The 19,754-nt window shown below is 45.3% G+C and overlaps 1 protein-coding gene across 2 annotated transcripts in view; it reads right to left on the reverse strand.

Moving 5' to 3' along the window:
• The window catches only part of LOC147105001 (leucine-rich repeats and immunoglobulin-like domains protein 2), a 100,463-nt gene that overhangs the window by 17,422 nt on the left and 63,287 nt on the right, over positions 1-19,754 (reverse strand). For both annotated transcript variants that reach the window (XM_086011000.1, XM_086010998.1), the window contains exons 9-13: positions 10,415-10,495; positions 9,432-9,503; positions 8,634-8,702; positions 5,836-5,999; positions 3,404-3,724 (exon numbers count right to left, since the gene is read on the reverse strand). In XM_086011000.1, the coding sequence (XP_085867126.1) occupies positions 3,404-3,724; positions 5,836-5,999; positions 8,634-8,702; positions 9,432-9,503; positions 10,415-10,495 (707 nt within the window). The remainder of the gene's footprint in view (positions 1-3,403; positions 3,725-5,835; positions 6,000-8,633; positions 8,703-9,431; positions 9,504-10,414; positions 10,496-19,754) is intronic.

Here is a 19,754-nt window from a genome sequence, read left to right on the forward strand (position 1 = left end):
ATAAAACATCCCAACACCTTTAACATAGTAAATCGTCCCAAGGCGCTTCACAGAAGCGCAATCAGACAAAATTGGACACATGAGGAGATATTAGGACAGGTTGGTCACAGAGGTGGGTTTTAAGGGGCATCTTAAAAGGAGGAGAGGTAGAGGGGCGGAGAGGTTTAGGGTGGGAATTCCAGAGCTTGGGGACTAGGCAGCTGAAGGCATGGTCGCCACTGGTGAAGCAAAGAAAATCGGGAATGCGCAAGAAGCCAGAATTGGAGGAGCGCAGAGATCTTGGAGGGTTGTAGAGCTGGAGGAGGTTATCGAGAGAGGGAGGCTGAAAAAACTTTACTACTGTAACATAGACTATGAAGGGACATCAAAATAATCTGCACAAGCCCAATTAATGTAAAACATTGGTGGTTGCACAAATAGGTACCACGTTGACCGGAATATTAGGGCAATTATCTGTTCGCTATTCAATTTAAAGTTTATCAGGGAAAACAAACTATTTACATATAATATTCTACTTGTTCGATCTCCGATGGCATTGCACTTGGGGAGACAAGACCAAGTGTAGTCTGCAGGGGAGGACCCAAAGCGAAACCTAGAATCCATTAACCTGGGTTTCAAGGAGGCAACTAAGTGCATAATTTCTGAAAACTAGGAAGAACTGCTCAGACAGCTGAACATTATCCAGGTCCGCATAAAATCGAAGCAGAATGTTGATCTGTGTTAACGGTTTTTGTTCTTAGTTGGAGAGAGCAGGGATCAGGGCGAGACCGTATTTATTCCTCCATTTTAAAAGCATATATTCTATCTTTATTTTTATATTTCCATTATAAAATCCTATCATTTATCAAAATGAAAACTGCCCAAGTAAATGTGTCAGACTGCAACTACATCCTCTGGTCAGTGATGATGGGGCAGCACCTCCAGCGAGGGAGGAAGGATGGAATTATTGTGCGAAGTTTACACACAGTTTCCATTAAAAATGTGGACATAGGAATTTATAACAGGAAAAAGTTGAAGGGAAGTGCATGCGAATGCACTATTAATATATTAATGATTATTAAATTTTTAGAAATGCACAATTTTTAAGAATGAATCCATCTGTATTTTTGTTAAAAATGAGGCCAGAAAGAAGCTAATCGCTTAGAGTGCACGGAAGCGGGCTTTATTTAATACACGGCAGATGCACAATGCCACAAGTCCTATTAATACCCCTAATTAAACTGACCATACCTTTTTATTTAAGCTGGTTTGGCATTCAGCTTATCATCTATTCTTGTCCTGTCACATTTATACATTTTGTAAATGTACCAATGGATAAATGATTAACAACAGAGCCATGGTATGAAATTCACATCACAACAGCTCGTTGACACCGTGCGTTGGTGTTCCAACAAGCTGTGCGTGATGGGGAGGGAGGGAGGGCCTTCGTAGCGAGAGGGTTTGAGTACAGGAACAAGGCTGTCTTGCTGCAGTTGTACAGGGCTTTGGTGAGACCACATCTTGAGTATTGTGTGCAGTTTTGGTCACCTTATCTGAGGAAGGATGTTCTTGCCATGGAAGGAGTGCAGCGAAGATTCACCAGGCTGATACCTGGGATGGCAGGAATGACGTACGAGGACAGATTGGGTCGATTGGTCTTATACTCGCTGGAGTTTAGAAGAATGAGGGGGGATCTCATCGAAACTTATAAAATTCTAACAGGACTAGACAGAGTAGATGCTGGAAGGATGTTCCCGATGGTCGGGGAGTCCAGAACCAGGGGTCACAGTCTAAGGATAAGGGGTAAGCCATTTAGGACAGAGATGAGGAGGAGTTTCTTCACCCAGAGAGTGGAATTCTCTACCACAGAAGGCAGTAGAGGCCAATTCATTAAATATATTCAAGAAGGAGTTAGATATATTTCTTAAGGCTAAAGGGATCAAGAGATATGGGGAGAAAGCAGGGACAGGGTACTGAGTTTGGATGATCAGCCATGATTGCATTGAATGGCGGAGCAGGCTCGAGGGGCCGAATGGCCTACTCCTGCCTTCTATGTTTCTATCCACGATTTCTTGTGTTCAAAGTATTTCCGGGGGGGGGGGGGGGGGGGGGGGGGGGGGGGGCGGTCAGTAGAGAAAGAGAAGCAGTTAGGAAGCAAGGGTGGTGGGGGGAGGGAAGGGGAGGGGGGTTTAAAGGAAAACAAAGTGAGATTGAGAATCAGTTCACCTATTCTGCTCTCACACCCTTGGGGACTTAGGGGGAGGAACCAGGTTTAAACCGGGAGAGGAAAGGATGATACAGGAGAATCAGTGAAGAGAGAAAATAATTTAAAGTGAGGAGAGAGAGAAAAGATTAAGTTGCTTAGGTACAACAGAGACTTCTGAGCAACATAAGAATTAGGAGCAGGAGTCGGCCATGCGGCCCCTGGAGCCTGCTCCGCCATTCAATAAGGTAATGGCTGATCTTCGACCTCAACTCCACTTTCCCGCGCCCTGTCCCCATAACCCTTGATGAGTTGCTGGCAGCAGCGTCCAGGAGATGAATCATTAATTCAGGAGACTCCAAGACAATCCTGGAGGGCTGGCAAACCTACAGCAAGATGGAGTTCCACCAAATGGCAGGAGAGATAGATAGAGAGATGTCGAGGCTCTGGGCTGCTGTACGCGAGAGAGATAATAAGTATCTGAAAAATACTATTTAAAACAAAATCACTATAAACTGACTGCATGGCTACCAGTTATAGATTTTATTTAAATCGCACTTGTAAAGCTGACCGACACAGGGACGTAAATTATGGTCAGATTCACTCGGGGCATTAATATAATTCACACTACTGACAATAGACATCTGTATTTACGTGCAGGATTATAGAGCAAAATGAAAATAGAAACATAGAAGATAGGAGCAGGAGTAGGCCATTCGGCCCCTCGAGCCTGCTCCGCCATTCAATGAGATCATGGCTGATCATCCAAATTCAGTACCCTGTCCCTGCTTTCTCCCCATATCCCTTGATCCCCTTAGCCTTAAGAAATATATCCAACTCCTTCTTGAATATATTTAATGAATTGGCCTCAACTGTCTTCTGTGGTAGAGAATTCCACAGGTTCACCATTCTCTGGGTGAAGAAATTCCTCCTCATTTCTGTCCTAAATGGCTTACCCCTTATCCTTAGACTGTGACCTCTGGTTCTGGACTCCCAGACCACCGGGAACATCCTTCCTGCATCTAGTCTGTCTAGTCCTGTTAGAATTTTATAAGTTTCAATGAGATCCCCTCTCATTCTTCTAAACTCGAGCAAATATAAGCCTAATCGACCCAATCTCTCCTCATACGTCATTCCTGCCATCCCAGGTATCAGTCTGGTGAAAATAAGTGGATTAAGTACAGACAGACTGCACACCCCCCTGCAAGCAAACCCACATACCATTGACAGTGAGCTTTGCCTTGTTGGAGTAATTGGAGCCAAGGTAATTTGCGACGGCACACCGGTAGCGCCCCTCATCCGTGAAGCTGACGTTGCGCAGCTGCAGCACGCTGGTGTGTTCGATGTACTCGCCGTCCTGCTCGCGCAGGCTGGAGTAGTTTTGGATCTCGGCGTCGTACAGTAACTCGCCGTCCTTCCTCCACGCAGCGACCATGGGTGAGTCGCTGCTGCTCCCGGCTGTGCAAGTAAAGCTGACGTTCGTCCCCCGCAGTGCCACGGTGGTCTCGGGGTGGGTGGTGATCACAGGCTTTGGGAAAGCATCTGCAGAGTAAAAAAAAATATCCCAAGAGCTCGGCAACGATGCGAAAAACTGAAATCGCAGCAACAGTTTTGTGTTTTACACAATCGGACTGCTCTACTGGTCAACAAGTCTTATATCTTCTGATTTACGGTCTGTCCCTGGTAACAAAGTCGCTTTTTGTGCTAAAAAATTGAATGTTCCAATAGTACAAGTAAAGCCACATAAACAAGTGGGAATCCAGTGCTAAGACCTGCAGTATTAGATCATTTGAATTAAACAGTAGACTATAAAAGTAAATTCACCCACACATCAAATTTCAGCCCCATTATATTTTGTTAAATTTAACATATTGCCATACCCATTCACTGCTCTATATTTTAATGATCTTGGGCTGATCGGGACCAGGTCATGCCTGAATCAAACAGTCTAAGCTTGCTTGGTTAGTAGCATTTGCCAGGTATAGGCAGCTGCCAAGTCGTGGGGACTCGGAACATAGGAGCAGGAGGAGGCCATTCAGCCCCTCGAGCCTGTTCCGCCATTCAATTAGATCAAAGCTGATCTGTATCTTACCTCCATCTACCCACCTTGGTTCCGTAACCCTGAATACCCTTACCTAACATCAATCTCAGTTTTGAAATTTTCAATTGACCCCCAGCTTCAACAGCTTTTTTTTTTTGGGGGGTGGTGGTGGGGAAATAGGGGATCTCCAGATTTCCACTACCCTTTGTGTGAAGAAGTGCTTAACATAAAGCCTGAATGACACCTCTCTAATTTTACAGTTCTGCCCCCTTGTTCTGGACTCCGCCCCCACCAGAGTAAATAGTTTCTCTATCTACCCTAACTATTCCTTTAACAATCTCAAAAGCCGTGATTAGATCACCCCTGAATCTTCTATACGTAAGTGAATACGAGCCTAGTCTGTGCAACCGACCTCATAATTTAGTGTATGACTGCATAACGTCTTCATCAATTAATTCTAGGAATTAAAGTTCACAGAAGGGAATCCGCTGAAACTCAGTAGAGTGACACCAGTAACATTAACCCTGGTACACAGATAATAGTCCTGCAAGTCAGTGACGATATAGGCCCCGATTTTCCGGGGCCTATGACAGCATATGCACAGCGTACGCGGTCTTAAGTGCCCCGCAAATTCCGCATGCGCGAAAACCATGAACTTGCGATGTCAAGTTTCAGTTTGACAGATCGTACCAATCCGCAGGAAATGGACATTCGCGGAGAGTTGGGTTATTTGTCCAACTACTGCCCATAAAACTCTTATGCCTGGTAAAAGCAGGTGTAGGGCCTTCTTTTAGAAGCATAAGGGTTTGAATAAAATACTAAAATTAATTTTTAAAAATCATTTAAACTTTCAAAAACCTTTAAAATTAGTTATTTGGCCCCTTTATAAATGTTTACATTTATTTTTCAAAACATAAAATTTTTGTTTTAAATGTTTAAATTGTATTTTAATTAATTTTAAACATGTGATATTTATTTTTTATTTAGGTTGTGAATTTTTTTTTTTTTTTTTTTTTTTTTTATAAATGTGATTCCTATTAAGCTTATTGGGATTCCGTACATAAATGGAATCCCCATAGCATAATGGGAATCCCCCTTTTTGATTGGTTGGGCCGGCCCACGTGATCCCTGGGACGCTTACGAACCACATGCGCCTCCGGGATGCGTGACTCTTTACGCAGGCGTACGCCTGCAGCCCCAGGAGCGCGAGTCTTCGTAGGTCCGGGGCCATCAGGTGAGTATGGATTTTACTTGCGGTTTGGAAGCCTCCGACCGCAATGTCAGGTCCATAAAGTTATCTGTACACCCTCAAAAGTTTAATCAACTGTATACAGTTAACAAGTTCCCCATATACAGTAAAATCAAATGAACAACTGACCTCCAATCCCTTTTATCTTCAGGCTCCAAATGTTTGCAACAAGTTACATCATATGCACAAGCTGTTATTAAGCCCAGTTTTCATTTTCCACTTACTGATGCCTTCATTTAACTTTGCAGGTTCAGCAGAAAACAGTGAGAAAAATAAACCATCACACAACAAGACGAGGCAGACAGGCATCTGCCAGGCACGGCACCCATGAATTAAGTCACAATAAACACAAATTATACAAACCACAAATGTAGTCCTCTGTGTCAATGTTAAAGATGCTTTTCCCTGCCAGCCCCACAGGGTGCGCACAGCCAGCAGTGACCATGTGCTGAAACCGTTTCTCCACCAGAAACCGAGGCAACCACTTCAGCTGACAGTCGCACAGAAGACTGGACGTGTTCAGACCCCTGGGGATAGCAAATAAAAATGAACACCCTTCAGAAACATGTAACTGTGCAGAAGAATAAGATGCGCGGCCGTGAATTACAGGAAGCTTTTCAAACTGCATTTAGCTTAGAAGCATGACCGTTACATGAAGGGGATGCTGAGCGCAGTACAGGTAGCATGACTCAGATGAGACAGTATGCAACATAAAGGGCAGAGAGGGGGGAAGAATTTCTGAACTGTGTTCAGGAGAACTTTCTTGATCAGTATGTTTCCAGCCCAACGCGGAAGGAGGCATTGCTGGATCTGGTTCTGGGGAATGAGGTGGGTCAATTGGAGTAAGGTGTCAGTAGGTGAACATTTAGGAAACAGTGATCATAGTATCATAAGGTTTAGATTAGCTATGGAAAAGGACAGGGAGCAATCTAGAGTAAAAATACTTAATTGGAGGAAGGCCAATTTCAGTGGGATGAGAACAGATCTGGCCCGGGTAAATGGGAATCAAAGATTGGCAGGCAAAACTGTAATGGAACAATGGACTTCCTTTAAAGAGGAAATAGTTCAGGTACAGTTGAAGTACATTCCCACTAGGGGGAAAGGTAGGGCAACTGAAGTCAGAGCTCCCTGGATGACGAAAGAGATAGAGAGAACGATGAAGCAGAAAGAGCGCGTATGACAGATGTCAGGTCGTGAATACATCTGAGAATCAGGCTAAATATAGAAAGTTCAGAGGAGAAGTGAAAAAGAGGGACAAAGAGGGTATGAGAATAGAATGGCAGCAAAAAGGTGATGCAAAAGTCTTCTATAGGCATATAAATAGTAAATGGGTAGTAAGAGAAGGGGTGGGGCCGACTAGGGACCAAAAAGGAGACCTACGCATGGAGGCAGAGGGCATGGCTGAGGGGCTAAACGAGTACTTTGCCTCGGTCTTCACCAAGGAAGATGCTGACATAGACGTAGTGAAGGAGGAGGTAGAGGAGATACTGGATGGGATAAAAATTGATAGAGAAGGTACTAGAAAGGCTGGCTGTACTTAAAGTAGATAAGTCACCAGGACCAGATGGGATGCATCCTAGAACGCTGAGGGAAGTGAAGGAAGAAATTGTAGAGGTACTGGCCATAATTCTCCAATCCTCCTTAGAAATGGGAGGTGCCAGAGAACTGAAGAATTGCAAATGTTACAGCCTTGTTCAAAAAAGGGTGTAAAGGTAAACCCAGCAACTACAGGCCAGTTAGTTTAACCTCAGTAGTGGGGAAGCTTTTAGAAACAATAATCAGAGACAAAATTAAGTGTCACTTGGACAAGTGTGGATTAATTAAGGAAAGCCAGCATGGATTTGTTAAAGGCAAATCGTGTTTAACCAACTTGATCGAGTTTTTTGATGAGGTAACAGAGAGGGTTGATGAGGTGTACATAGATTTCCAAAAGGTGTTCGACAAAGAGCTACATAATAGGCTCGCCAGCAAAGTTCAAGCCCATGGAATAAAAGGGACAGTGGCAGCATGGATACGAAATTGGGTAAACGGAGTCAAGATCTAATTGAATGGCGGAACAGGCTCTACGGGCTGAATGGCCTCCTCCTGTTCCTATGTGCATGGAGCTGACCAAACCTCATCTGTGACTCCAGCAAAATGACCAAAGCCTTGAAATAATCTGCTACCTAGCGGAGACCGTAGCCCGCTTAAAATTAATTGATGTTTCCACAAAGATAACAGAGAGGAATTACAGACGAGCATATTAAGCATTCATAATAGATAGATTGTATAGGAAGGACCTATTCCCCTTAGCAGAGGGGTCAATAACCAGGAGGCATCGATTTAAAGTAATTGGTAGAAGGATCAGAGGGGAGTTGAGCAGAACTCTTTTCACCCAGAGGGTGGTGGGGGTCTGGAACTCGCTGCCTGAAAGGGTGGTAGAGGCCGAATCCCTCACCACATTTAAAAAGTACTTGGATGTGCACCTACAAGGCTACAGACCAAGAGCTGGAAAGTGGGATTAAGCTGGATAACTCTTTTTCGGCCGGCACAGCCACGATGGGCCGAATGGGCTCCTTCTGTGTTGTAAATTTCTATGATTCTATGATAAGCTCGGATCCCACTGCCGAATTTCAGGGCGCAGGATTTGCTCATCCTTCTTGACACAGACTCCAACAGTGTCGTTTGACGTTTAACAAGTTAAATTTCACAGCTGCCCTTTTTTCTAAAGCTTGCCAATTACAGGGTTCATATTACCGGAGCGACAGGGTGCCCCTTGCTAACGACAACCCCCCCCGCCCCAGCCCTCAACCCCAGCCACCTTTACCGCTGAATGTGAAGACTGCAATTATACCACTTGAACCTCAGGGTGTGGTGGACTGCACAAAGAGGAAGCTGAAGCATTTCCTTTCATTTACCTGCTCACCATTTCTCATTACAGCACTCGCGACTCACGTACTCACCCAAAAGCCTCCTGGGTTGTTGACATTACTCCAGATTTCTCATTTGTATGTAGAGCGGCCCCCAGACAACACTCAATAAACAATGAGCAGGCGTCACGGAGGAATCAGTGGAGAGGGCTTTACACATGAATGAGAAGTGCATTCATCCAGGAAAAGGCTTTCTAATTAAATTACCTCATGCAGTACTGATTAATTTACTAGAATATTTTAAATACTTACAGCTCCTTGAGGCTCATTTGGGCAAAAGAATTTTCTTGAATAGACATGATAGCATTGTTGCTCAAATCCCTAAAAGAAATATGTAAAATTGTTTAAAAACTAGACGGTAAAAGGAATACTAGCGTTTGTACAGCATATTAACATATCAAAGCACTTCACACACAATGATTCATTTTTGAAGTGCAGTGACTTATGCAGGAAAGTTCAGCGACCATTTTACACACAGCAAGACCCCCAGAAACAGTAATGAACTGAAAGACTGATTAATATTTTGTTTTTGTTGCTGTTGCTTGAGGGAAGGCGGTTTGGGCAGCAACACTGGGAGGACTCGCACCCCCTCTTTGAATAGGGCCTGTGGGATCTGTTCATCCGAACAGGTGGATATTTCACCTGAATGAACAGCCAGTCACTTTTTAAAAATCAGAAAAATGTAACACATTTGAGTCAAATCTGCATCTAAATTCTGATGGTAAAAACCAGAGAGACACACACACACAAAAAGAGAGCATAACTCAAAGGTGCCAATTGCGTTCTCTGCTCGATAAACAAAGCCGTTACAGGGCCACCCTGTTAGTCAAATGATTGGTACACCACAGAGCCCAGACTGCAACCACGAGGAATTAAAATCCGGCACAGAAATCTTTCACTTACAGAATTATTTAGCAAATGGCAATTAAAAATGTGGGACTTCCAACACTCATTTATAATACTCTCGATCTAATTCGTGTTGTATTTTATTTGGGTGCGAGGTGATGGGATTCATGCACGATTGAGGAGTGATTCGAGGTAGATACTCACAGGTATTCAAGTGTTTCCAGCCCAGAAAATGCTTTCTTTGTGATGGATGTTATTTTGCTTCCCTGCAGGATCCTACAGAGAACGAAAGAGTAATTACTAAATTATACTCCTTCACTCAGAGAGAGTGCTCAAAGAGCAGGCTGCTAGACACTCTTCTACGCTAGCTGCTTTTTAAAAAAATTGTTCTAGTTCGGATTCTGGGAGTTGCCTCGTGCAGTTTATGCTATTAAACAAGTCTTCCTTAGTACACCTCCTGACAAATACATCCATAATACTGTAATGAGTCTAACAGAAACACTAGGAACTGGGTCTTGCACCCGCAGAAAAGCAGCTACTGCAGCCAAATCAAAGAGGCAAAAAACATGCTCTGAGAGAAACAGACACTGCAGTAACATCGAACATGCCGGCAGAAGGCAAGTTTCACACTTCAATGTTTGGCCTCCTCAGTCAACAGTCCCCATCAATGCTCCCCCCCATAATCTTTTCTTTTTGGGTGCGTGGCCCCTTTAAGGGGCAGCGCGGCCATTCACAGTTCCACGCAAGCGCAAAATTTACCATTGAAAAAGCCGGTCCCAGGCTGCGTAGCCGTGGGGCCCCAGTTCAAATGGCTCCCTCAGGACTGCACCAAAGCCTGTACTGCGCCTCAGGATGGGTCTATTTGGACCTTGCGGCCTTTAAGAGGGGCAGGTCAAATTATACACAGCTTCACCGTAGCAGCAGAGCAATATACTGCACGTTAAAAAAGTATAAAGTTCCTGCCTTTATAAAATAGTGCATCGCTCGGCTCAACGTGAGCAATGGCATGGGGGATCTGCTAGTGGCTGTATAAATATGGGTTAACTTGAAAATCATTGCAGTCTTAATTTGAGCGCCGTGGGAGCACGGTGGCAAGGGGTGAAGGCTGCGCACGAAAATACAGAATGTAAAAGCAAGTAAGGCACCAGATTGTGAGCCACAGTAGGTTTAATGGGTGAGGTACATACAACTTTCGCAGTTTGTCTAATCCAGCGAAAGCGCCATTTGAATCCTCGATCGCCCACGAGATTTCGTTATTCCTTAGGTCACTGCAGGAAGAAAGCTGCTGTTACATGTTTTTATAAATAGGATAGGTAAAGCACTCACTCCAATTATACCAATTTTCAGAGAATGCACCTTTGATACTTTTCAAGCAACAATACAGCCCAGTGTACAAATTAAAAATACACACCAGATGCCAAACTGAATACAAGGGACCCGACATATCGGTGAATTCTGACAGAAAAAATTACATAGAATTTACAGCACAGAATCAGGCCATTCGGCCCAACTGGTCCGTGCTGGTGTTTATGCTCCACACGAGCCTCCTCCCACCCCTCTTCATCTCACCCCATCAGCATATCCAGTCTTGACAAAGGGTTTGCCCCGAAACGTTGACTCTATTTTCTCTCCACGGATGTTGCCTGGCCTGCTGAGTTTTTCCAGCATTTTCTGTTGTTATTTAGCATATCCTTCTATTCCTTTCTCCAGCTTCCCCTTAAATGCATCTATACTATTCGCCTCAACCACTCCCTGTGGTAGCGTTCCACATTCTCACCACTCTCTGGGTAAAGAAGTTTCTCCTGAATTCCCGATTGGATTTATCAGTGACTCTCTTATATTGATGGCCTCTAGTTTTAGACTGTCTCCTCCCCCCACCACAAGTGGAAACACCTTCTGTCTGCTAGTGCCAGAGCAGTCTTGTGATACCACTGTTATATGCTAAAAAAGTAAAGTTTGAAATTAGTCACAATCCAAAGAGGACTGCCAATAAAAATTATATTTTTTTAAATTATACGCAAGACTGGTTAATTTTGTGGTAAATATAAACATGATACCGAGGGCATTGGCCATGCGGAGTTTAGACCAAGTGTAGGCTTGAGGGCAGCAAGCGTTAGAGGGCAGACGGATAATAACCCCATCCACCACCTTAAACATTCACTCCCTCCGCCACCGGCGCACCGTGGCGGCAGTGTGTACCATCTACAAGATGCACTGCAGCAACTCGCCAAGGCTTCTTCGGCTGCACCTCCCAAACCCGCGACCTCTTCCACCTAGAAGGACAAGGACAGCAGGCGCATGGGAACACCACCACCTCCAAGTTCCCCTCCAAGTCACACACCATCCCGACTTAGAAGTATATCGCCGTTCCTTCATCGTCGCTGGGTCAAAATCCTGGAACTCCCTCCCTAACAGCACTGTGGGAGCACCTTCACCACACGGACTGCAGCGGTTCAAGGCAGCTCACCACCACCACCTTCTCGAGGGCAATAAATGCTGCCCTTGCCCGCTACGCCCACATCCCATAAATGAATAAAATAAAATTGGACTATAAGGCACAGACATAGTCTAGGCCCCAATTTGCTTCTTTCCTGCAGTTCCTTCAATGTGTGACTTGAAACTGCAGCAGGTGTAGTATTCTAGTTGGCCAGCTGCACTGTGAGAAGATATAAAGAACCACAAATGCTGGGAGTCTGAACTAAATACACCAAACGCTGGAAACACACATTAGTTCAGATTGGAAAAGGTAAAGACAGCTGAACATTGTGGGTCTGTGCCCTTCACCAGAAGCGAGTGAACTCTCCTTTCCACATGCTGACAGACCGGCTGTACATTTGCATCATTTTCTGTTTTCACTGCAATCAGGGTCAACTTCAAAGTACAAAGCGGCCAAAGCTTTGAACAAGAACCTATGCTGCAGCTAAAGCCTTTTCTTGCAAGATGTAAACAAGGGATATTAAAAAAAATTATATTTGCTCCAAAAGACAGGTCATCATTGCAAGCGTGATGAGGTGCCAGAGAACAACTGCAGAAAGTGTAGTGAATGTTAGCTTTTAAGATGCTTGCATTGCAACAAACTCCCAGTGAAACAGTTCGTTCCTGCGCACTGTCTGATAAAATTCTCTCTGGAACTTGGAGGAGACTTTGATACATGGGTGGAGGTGTACGTTTAGTATCATCTTAGACTGTCCTACAGTCTGATCTAGGTGGGATTGGTGACTTCCAGTTTGGATACATTGCAGTGTGTGCATTATTTTCATTTCAGTTTTAAATTTCTCGGTCCTATTCTGTAAACGTTATGTATAAGATCCCTCAGCAAGTGGGTAATCCACTCTTGGCCATTTGCCAATGGCACTCTGCAACTGAGAGAAACTAATTTCCAAACTGACACGCCCATACATTTTCCCCTCCCTCAACCTGGGAAACACCTCATGCCTTAAGAGAACCTCCTTGTATTAGGAACTGTGGCCGCTGACCAATGTTCCTTATGATTTCCCCCCCCCTCCGCCCCCCCAGGTGTGCGGTCCCTTTAGGTTTGCTGCGCAGCATCTTCCAGCGGCAATAGCTTGTGAGCGACCTGCGCGGGACCTCCCGATTGATGCGCGGCCATGCGTTGCCGCTGACCTGTGCCCCATCACCTTGTGGCGTCCTGTGCAAGTCATGACCACAGATTAATAAGTCTTAGAGGAGCAAAGACATCAGCACAAGCTTTCAAATCCTTACCACAGTGAGCACTAAACTATACCCAGAGCACGTAGAACTCACCCAGATGTTTAAACAGAATTAAAACAGTTACATCAAGTATTTCTGACTTCACTTTGACTAAAGAAATTCATTCCACCCTTTCGCCCTTGCCCTGATCAGTTAGTTCTCCTATTTCCTCACAGCTGGACAGGTACAAATAGCTGGAGCCTCGCTAATCAGTAATGCCCTGGAACGTGAATACACGCGGGGACCCTGAACTGAAGCTGCTCGGCAGTTAGTTCTTTTTACACGCCTCCCCCTCAGGACCCAACAATACTATTTAATTCACTCTTCTGTTTTATGCTACATTGAACCAAAGCAGATCAGCTGCGACCACTTCACTACTAACAGGTTACACGAAGGACAGAGAATCCCATGTTACTTCATCCCCGTCAGTTTATTTTGGGGCTTTTGCACATCAGCTCAGTCGAGCAATTCAACACAGTGGAGTCTGACGGCAGGGGGGGGGGGGGGGGGAAGTCAGAGATTTACAAGGATGTTGCTAGGAGGAAAGACTGGATAGGCTGGGGTTGTTTCCTTTGGAACAGAGGAGGCCGAGGGGGAGACTTGAATGAGGTGTATAAAATGATGAGGGGCCGAGATAGAGTGGATAGGAAGGACCGATTCCCCTTAACAGAGGGGTCAATAACCAGGGGGCACAGATTTAAAGTAATTGGTAGATGGATTAGAGGGGAGTTGAGGAGAAATGCTTTCACCCAGAGGGTCTGAAACTCACTGCTTGAGGCAGAAACCCTCATCACATTTAAAGAGTGCTGTAACCTCCAGGGCTACGGACCAAGAGCTGGAAAGTGGGATTAGGCTGGATTTTCAGCCGGCACAGACATGATGGGCCGAATGGCCTCCTTCTGTGGCGTAAACTTCTATTATATGAGAAGAGGGGAGGATTCATTTACAATATGTTAACAGGCACTGCAGAGTGAAACAGCAAAAGATAGAGCCAGAGTTAAATCTGCTGCCTGCTAACTTAATCCTTTGTGCAACTCGGCACCAATTTCCACTTCCTCCATTTTTAAACACCTTCCTGTACAGTTGGCTACTTAAGATGGGTGGGAACTAATGAGTGCCGCTGTACACTTTTTAGTATCTATGGACTTGCCAACTCTTTCAGCTTTCACCATAATAGAAGCACAACTGAAAAATGTGGAGTCAGGGGACAGGTAGTGTAGTGTATGTACCTTTAAGAGCCCCTGTGTACTGTAATACCGATAGTGACCACTCAGGTATATGAGCCTGTATAGCGTCTTGTTAGTTCACCTCCAGACTTTGTTCAGTAAACACCTGTTAAACCAATTCCTGCATTCCGTGTCTCCATTAACACACGGATACAACAGTGGCGACGAATTGGAAACGGACTTACCTGCAATTCGGCAGCACCTCAAGGAGATCGATTCCTCAGATGAAGGTCGAAGAAGAAAAAAACCCCAAAAAAACTGTGGTTTCACCAGCTAGCCGGGCTGGTGGCAGGTACTGCACTAATCCTTCCTGGGCGGCGGGCTGGGGCTCGATCGGGTGGCTCTGCAGCGGGGCCGAGCAGCGAGTCGGAAGGCAGAGGCAAACAGAGACGGAGGGTGGAGCACTCGGGAGACGGCCGGCACGGCAAAGCAGGTCAGCGTTCGGACCAAGCAGAGGGAGGGAAAAGTCCCAGAGAGTCCGGCGCGAATGAGTCTCCAACTATTAAAAATATCTGTATAAATAAAAACCGCGGAGAACAGCGTTGTCAGCGGCGGGAGGCGCCATTTTTACTCGGCAGGGAAGAAAGGAAAGCGCGGGAGGCGCCATTTTTGATTTTCAGGATGCCTAAGACTGGCAATATTACTGCTTTCGATAGCGATATAGAGGAGTGGACCACATATGTGGAAAGAGTGGAGGTATATTGCACAGCGAATGAAGTAGAGGATGATAAAAAGGCATCGGTACTTCTAAATCTGATGGGCGCAAGGACATACGGGCTGTTACGAAACTTAATCACTCCAGCCAAACCGATGGACAAGAATTAAGGAGATTGTTGATACCCTACAGGAGCACTTAAACCTAACACCGCTACTGATAGCGGAACGATTCAAATTCTTCAGGAGGAATCAGCACAAGAATGAAAGTAACGCTGATTACCTCACCAAATTAAGAAAGCTGTCAAAGCACTGCCAATTCGGGGCAGGACTGGCAGATTCTCTACGAGACAAATTCGTCTGCGGTCTCCTAAGCGAAAGAACACAGAAAAGGCTACTTTCTGGAGAAAGATTTGACACTGGACAAGGCTTTCAGTGTGGCTGTATCATACAAAGCAGCAGCAAGAGGAGCTGCAGAGTTACAGCAAGCGCCACAGGACTTCGGCACCCATGAAATGACACAGGATCGAGAGAGATGTTATCGCTGTGGCAGATCCACCCATGACCAGAGGGACTGCTGGTTCAAGGACAAAGCATGCAGGCAATGCGGAAAGATGGGACACATTGCACGTGTATGCCGAGCTGGAAACAAAAAATCCACTGACAGAAAAAAAATCAATAAGGAAAAGTACAGAAAGGTACAAATGATGACGGACAGTAGCTCCGAAGACCAGAAGAGCGATAGCGACTCCGGAAACAAGAGACTAAGCAGTCTCAAATTACATAATGTAATTGCCAAAGAGGATTACCAGACCATTTGGGTTACCCTCACGATAGCGGGGTCCCCAGTTAAAATGGAGCTAGATACAGGATCAGCTCTGACCGTCATAAGTCGACGGGATTACGAGCAGCTATTTCCGCATATACCTTTGACAGACACATCCATTATCTTGAAGACATATACGGGGCAGAAAGTATACCCCAGAGGGAAAATAAAGGAAATACAGTTGTATTTATACGTTCTGCAAGATGGCGGTCCACCGTTGTTGGGACGTGAATGGATCAGGAAGATACGTTTAGACTGGCACTCCATTCAGGCACTGATGGTGACCAGTAAGAAAAAAAATGATGATGACGTCATACCTGAACGATTAAAAGACATCTTGGCTAACGCCAAAGAAGTGTTTCAACAGGAACTAGGAACCTTGAAAGGCGTCACCGCCTCAATAAAAGTGGAAGATGCTGCAATTCCCAAGTTTTTTAAGGCAAGGCCGGTGCCATACGCAATTCGTCCAGCAGTTGAGGCAGAGCTGGAGAATTTGGAAAAAGCAGGCGTGTTATCCAAGGTAGATTGGAGCGAGTGGGCAACACCCATCGTCCCGGTCATGAAGAAAACGTTGAATAATGATAAATCTGAAGAACAGAGAAAAATTCGCATCTGTGGGGACTTCAAGGTGACTGTAAACCCGGTCCTTCACACGGTACAGTATCCTCTTCCGAGGATAGAAGATATTTTCGCCTCACTATCCGGAGGGAAACGTTTCACCAAAATTGACTTGGCACAGGCATATCTACAGATGGAGGTTGAGGAGGCCTCTAAAAAGTATCTCACGATAAACACACACAAAGGCCTGTACCAGTACAATCGACTGGTTTTCGGAGTAGCATCAGCTCCAGCTATCTGGCAAAGAGCTATGGAGCAAGTCCTGCAAGGGATTCCGGGGACTCAATGCTACCTAGACGACATCCTTGTAACAGGAGAAGACGACAACGAGCACCTTGCCAATTTGGAGCAGGCGCTCACTAGGCTGAGAAAACGGGGCCTACAAGCAAATTGCCCCAAGTGCGAACTTTTCCAGAAACAAATATCATATTGTGGCCATATAATTAACGAAGACGGGTTGCATAAGTCACCTGAAAAAACTGAAGCGGTCATAAAAGCCCCAGCACCTGAAAATGTCTCACAATTAAGGTCGTTCCTGGGATTGATAAATTACTATCATAAATTTTTACCGAACTTGTCAACTGTTCTGCACCCTCTTAACAAACTGCTACAAACGGGAGTAATTTGGAAATGGAGCGAAGACTGTAAACGTGCCTTCCATAAATGCAAAGGCTTGATCACGTCCAAGGAAGTGTTGGCTCATTACAATCCATCACTGCCAATCAGACTGGCGTGCGATGCATCCCCTTACGGCGTGGGAGCGGTATTATCGCATAGATTCCCTGATGGCTCGGAGCGGCCGATAGCTTTTGCGTCATGCTCATTGAACTCAGCTGAGCGTAACTACGCCCAGATCGACAGGGAAGTGTGGTGTGGGGAGTGAAGAAATTCAACCATTACCTACACGGACAAAAATTTACCTTGTTGACTGACGATCAACCCCTCGTCTCCATATTCAACCCTAAAAAGGGCGTTCCCATTATGACAGCGCAAAGGCTACAGAGGTGGTCCCTTTTCCTAGGGGCACACCAATATGACATAGAATACAAAGGATCAAAACAGCATGGGAATGCTGACGGTTTATCGCGCCTACCATTGCCAACGGTAGAAGAGGCACCTACAGTGGACCCAGTGGAGATGTTCCACTCAACCATAGTGGAATGTCTACCAGTAACAAATTCTACCATTGAAAAAGAAACGAGAAATGACCCGACTCTCTCACGAGTCTACGATTTAATGGTGAAGGGATGGCCAGCACATGGCGAACCACTGTTGCCAGCATTTTCGCAAAGAAGAGAACAGCGGTCAGTGTGCCGAGGAACCTTGATGTGTGGATCCAGAGTGGTGATTCCACCCAAACTCCAGGATAAAGTGCTAAAGGAGCTTCACGAGGGGCATCTGGGTGGCGTGAAAATGAAGAACCTAGCCAGAGCGTTTGTGTGGTGGCCAGGTATCGATGGAGACATCGAAGAAATGACCAAGAGCTGTCTAGGATGCCAGAAGGTCCAAAACGCCCCACCACAAGCCCCTCTACATCCATGGGAGTGGCCCTCATCTCCATGGCAAAGGGTACATATCGACTTTGCTGGTCCATTTATGGACTCAATGTTCTTAATCGCGGTGGATGCACACTCCAAGTGGCTGGAGGTAATAAAGATGTCCTCCACCACCACGGAAAAAACCATCACAGTATTAAGGACCATATTTGCCAGGAATGGGCTGCCTGAACAGATCTGTTCTGATAATGGACCGCAATTTGTGTCCGAAGAATTCAGGAAGTTCTTAAAAAACAATGGGGTTAAGCACTACACGTCCGCCCCATACCATCCCGCCACCAATGGATTAGCTGAAAGGTTTGTCCAGACCTTCAAGAAGGCCATAAAGGCCATGGGTAATGAAGACATAAATCTACAACATAAGGTAGATAACTTCTTGCTTGCGTACAGGAATGCAACACATGTGGTTACAAACCAAACTCCCGCCATGATGTTTTTCAATAGAAGACTAAGATGCCGGCTGGATTTGATCAAGCCAAAATCAGAAGGGACGTAGAGAACCGGCAATTTCAAGGCATGAATGAAAGGCCAACTAGAACCTTCCAGATAGGTCAACAAGTTTTGGCCCGGGACTACCGTACCGAGAAATGGCAGCCTGGAACTATTTGCACACGACTAGGACCGCTGATGTATACCGTGGACATTGGAGAAAGCATAATAAGGCGCCATGCTGACCAGATCATAGAGTCATCCGAAAAGGGACAACCTACACCACAACTCTATACGCCTAATGATGAAGCAGAGATACCCATAGTATCTACCTCCGATCCGGTGATACTGGAACCAGATGAACCCGACACTGGCATTCAAGCCGAATCGACCTTGCCAAAAGAACCTACTACACCACCAAAAACTACTACACCACCGAGGCGTTATCCGGACCGAGTCAGGAAGCCTCCAGAGAGACTGACTTATAATTAATTAACTGCAGCAAATGTTATGTACTAATTATCTAAAAAGGGGAGGAATTGTAGTGTATGTACCTTTAAGAGCCCCTGTGTACTGTAATACCGATAGTGACCACTCGGGTATATAAGACTGTATAGCGTCTTGTATCTGTTAGTTCACCTCCAGACTTTGTTCAGTAAACACCTGTTAAACCAACTCCTGCATTCCATGTCTCCATTAACACACGGATACAACAGGTAGCAGAATGGATAGCTGGCTGGCTTCAAGACAGAAAGCAGAGAGATGGGGTAAAAGGTAGCTATTCACAGTGGCAGAAGGTGGGTAGTGGTGTTCCACAAGGGTCAGTGCTGGGACCACTGTTGGTCACAATTTATATTAATGATTTAGACTTTAGAATCAAAAACACAATTTCTAAATTTGCGGATGACACCAAATTTGGGGGGGGTGGGGAGGAGATAGTCAATACCGAGCAGGACTGCAACAGATTACAGGAAGACATTATTAATCTTGCAGAATGAGCATATACAGGAAACTTCGCGATATCCGGCACCGACGGGACCGAGCTAATGTTGAAGGATACGGAGGTTTTCATCTCCGTATCTGACAACACTGTTGCTTAGCAACAGCTTGTAAACACTCAGCCCGTACCTTGGAAGCGTCTCTGAAGCTGTTGCTAAGCTGGAGACGCTTTCCACAGCCTGAATGTTTAAAAAAAATGCTAGGGGAAGAAAAAAAACCTAACCAAAACGGCTGCTGATTTCTGCCGGTAGATCGAGGTTTCCGGACATACAACCTCCGGATAAACCAAAGTTTCCTGTAATTAGCAAATTAATTTCAACACAGATAAATGTGAGCTATTATATTTTGGTAGGACGTCACATATTACTTGGCGGGTGCGAGTCTGCGTCGGGTAGAGGAGCAAAGGCATCTCCGAGTACAAATACACAAATCACAAAGTAGCAACACAGGTTAACAAGGCCATTAAAAAGCAAACCAAGCACTGGGGTTTATTTATAGACTGATCGAA

The sequence above is a fragment of the Somniosus microcephalus genome, chromosome 18 (genome assembly GCF_052327205.1).
Source record: "Somniosus microcephalus isolate GS21.2 chromosome 18, FLI_Smic_1.0, whole genome shotgun sequence".
In the NCBI taxonomy this organism is placed as follows: Eukaryota; Metazoa; Chordata; class Chondrichthyes; order Squaliformes; family Somniosidae; genus Somniosus; species Somniosus microcephalus.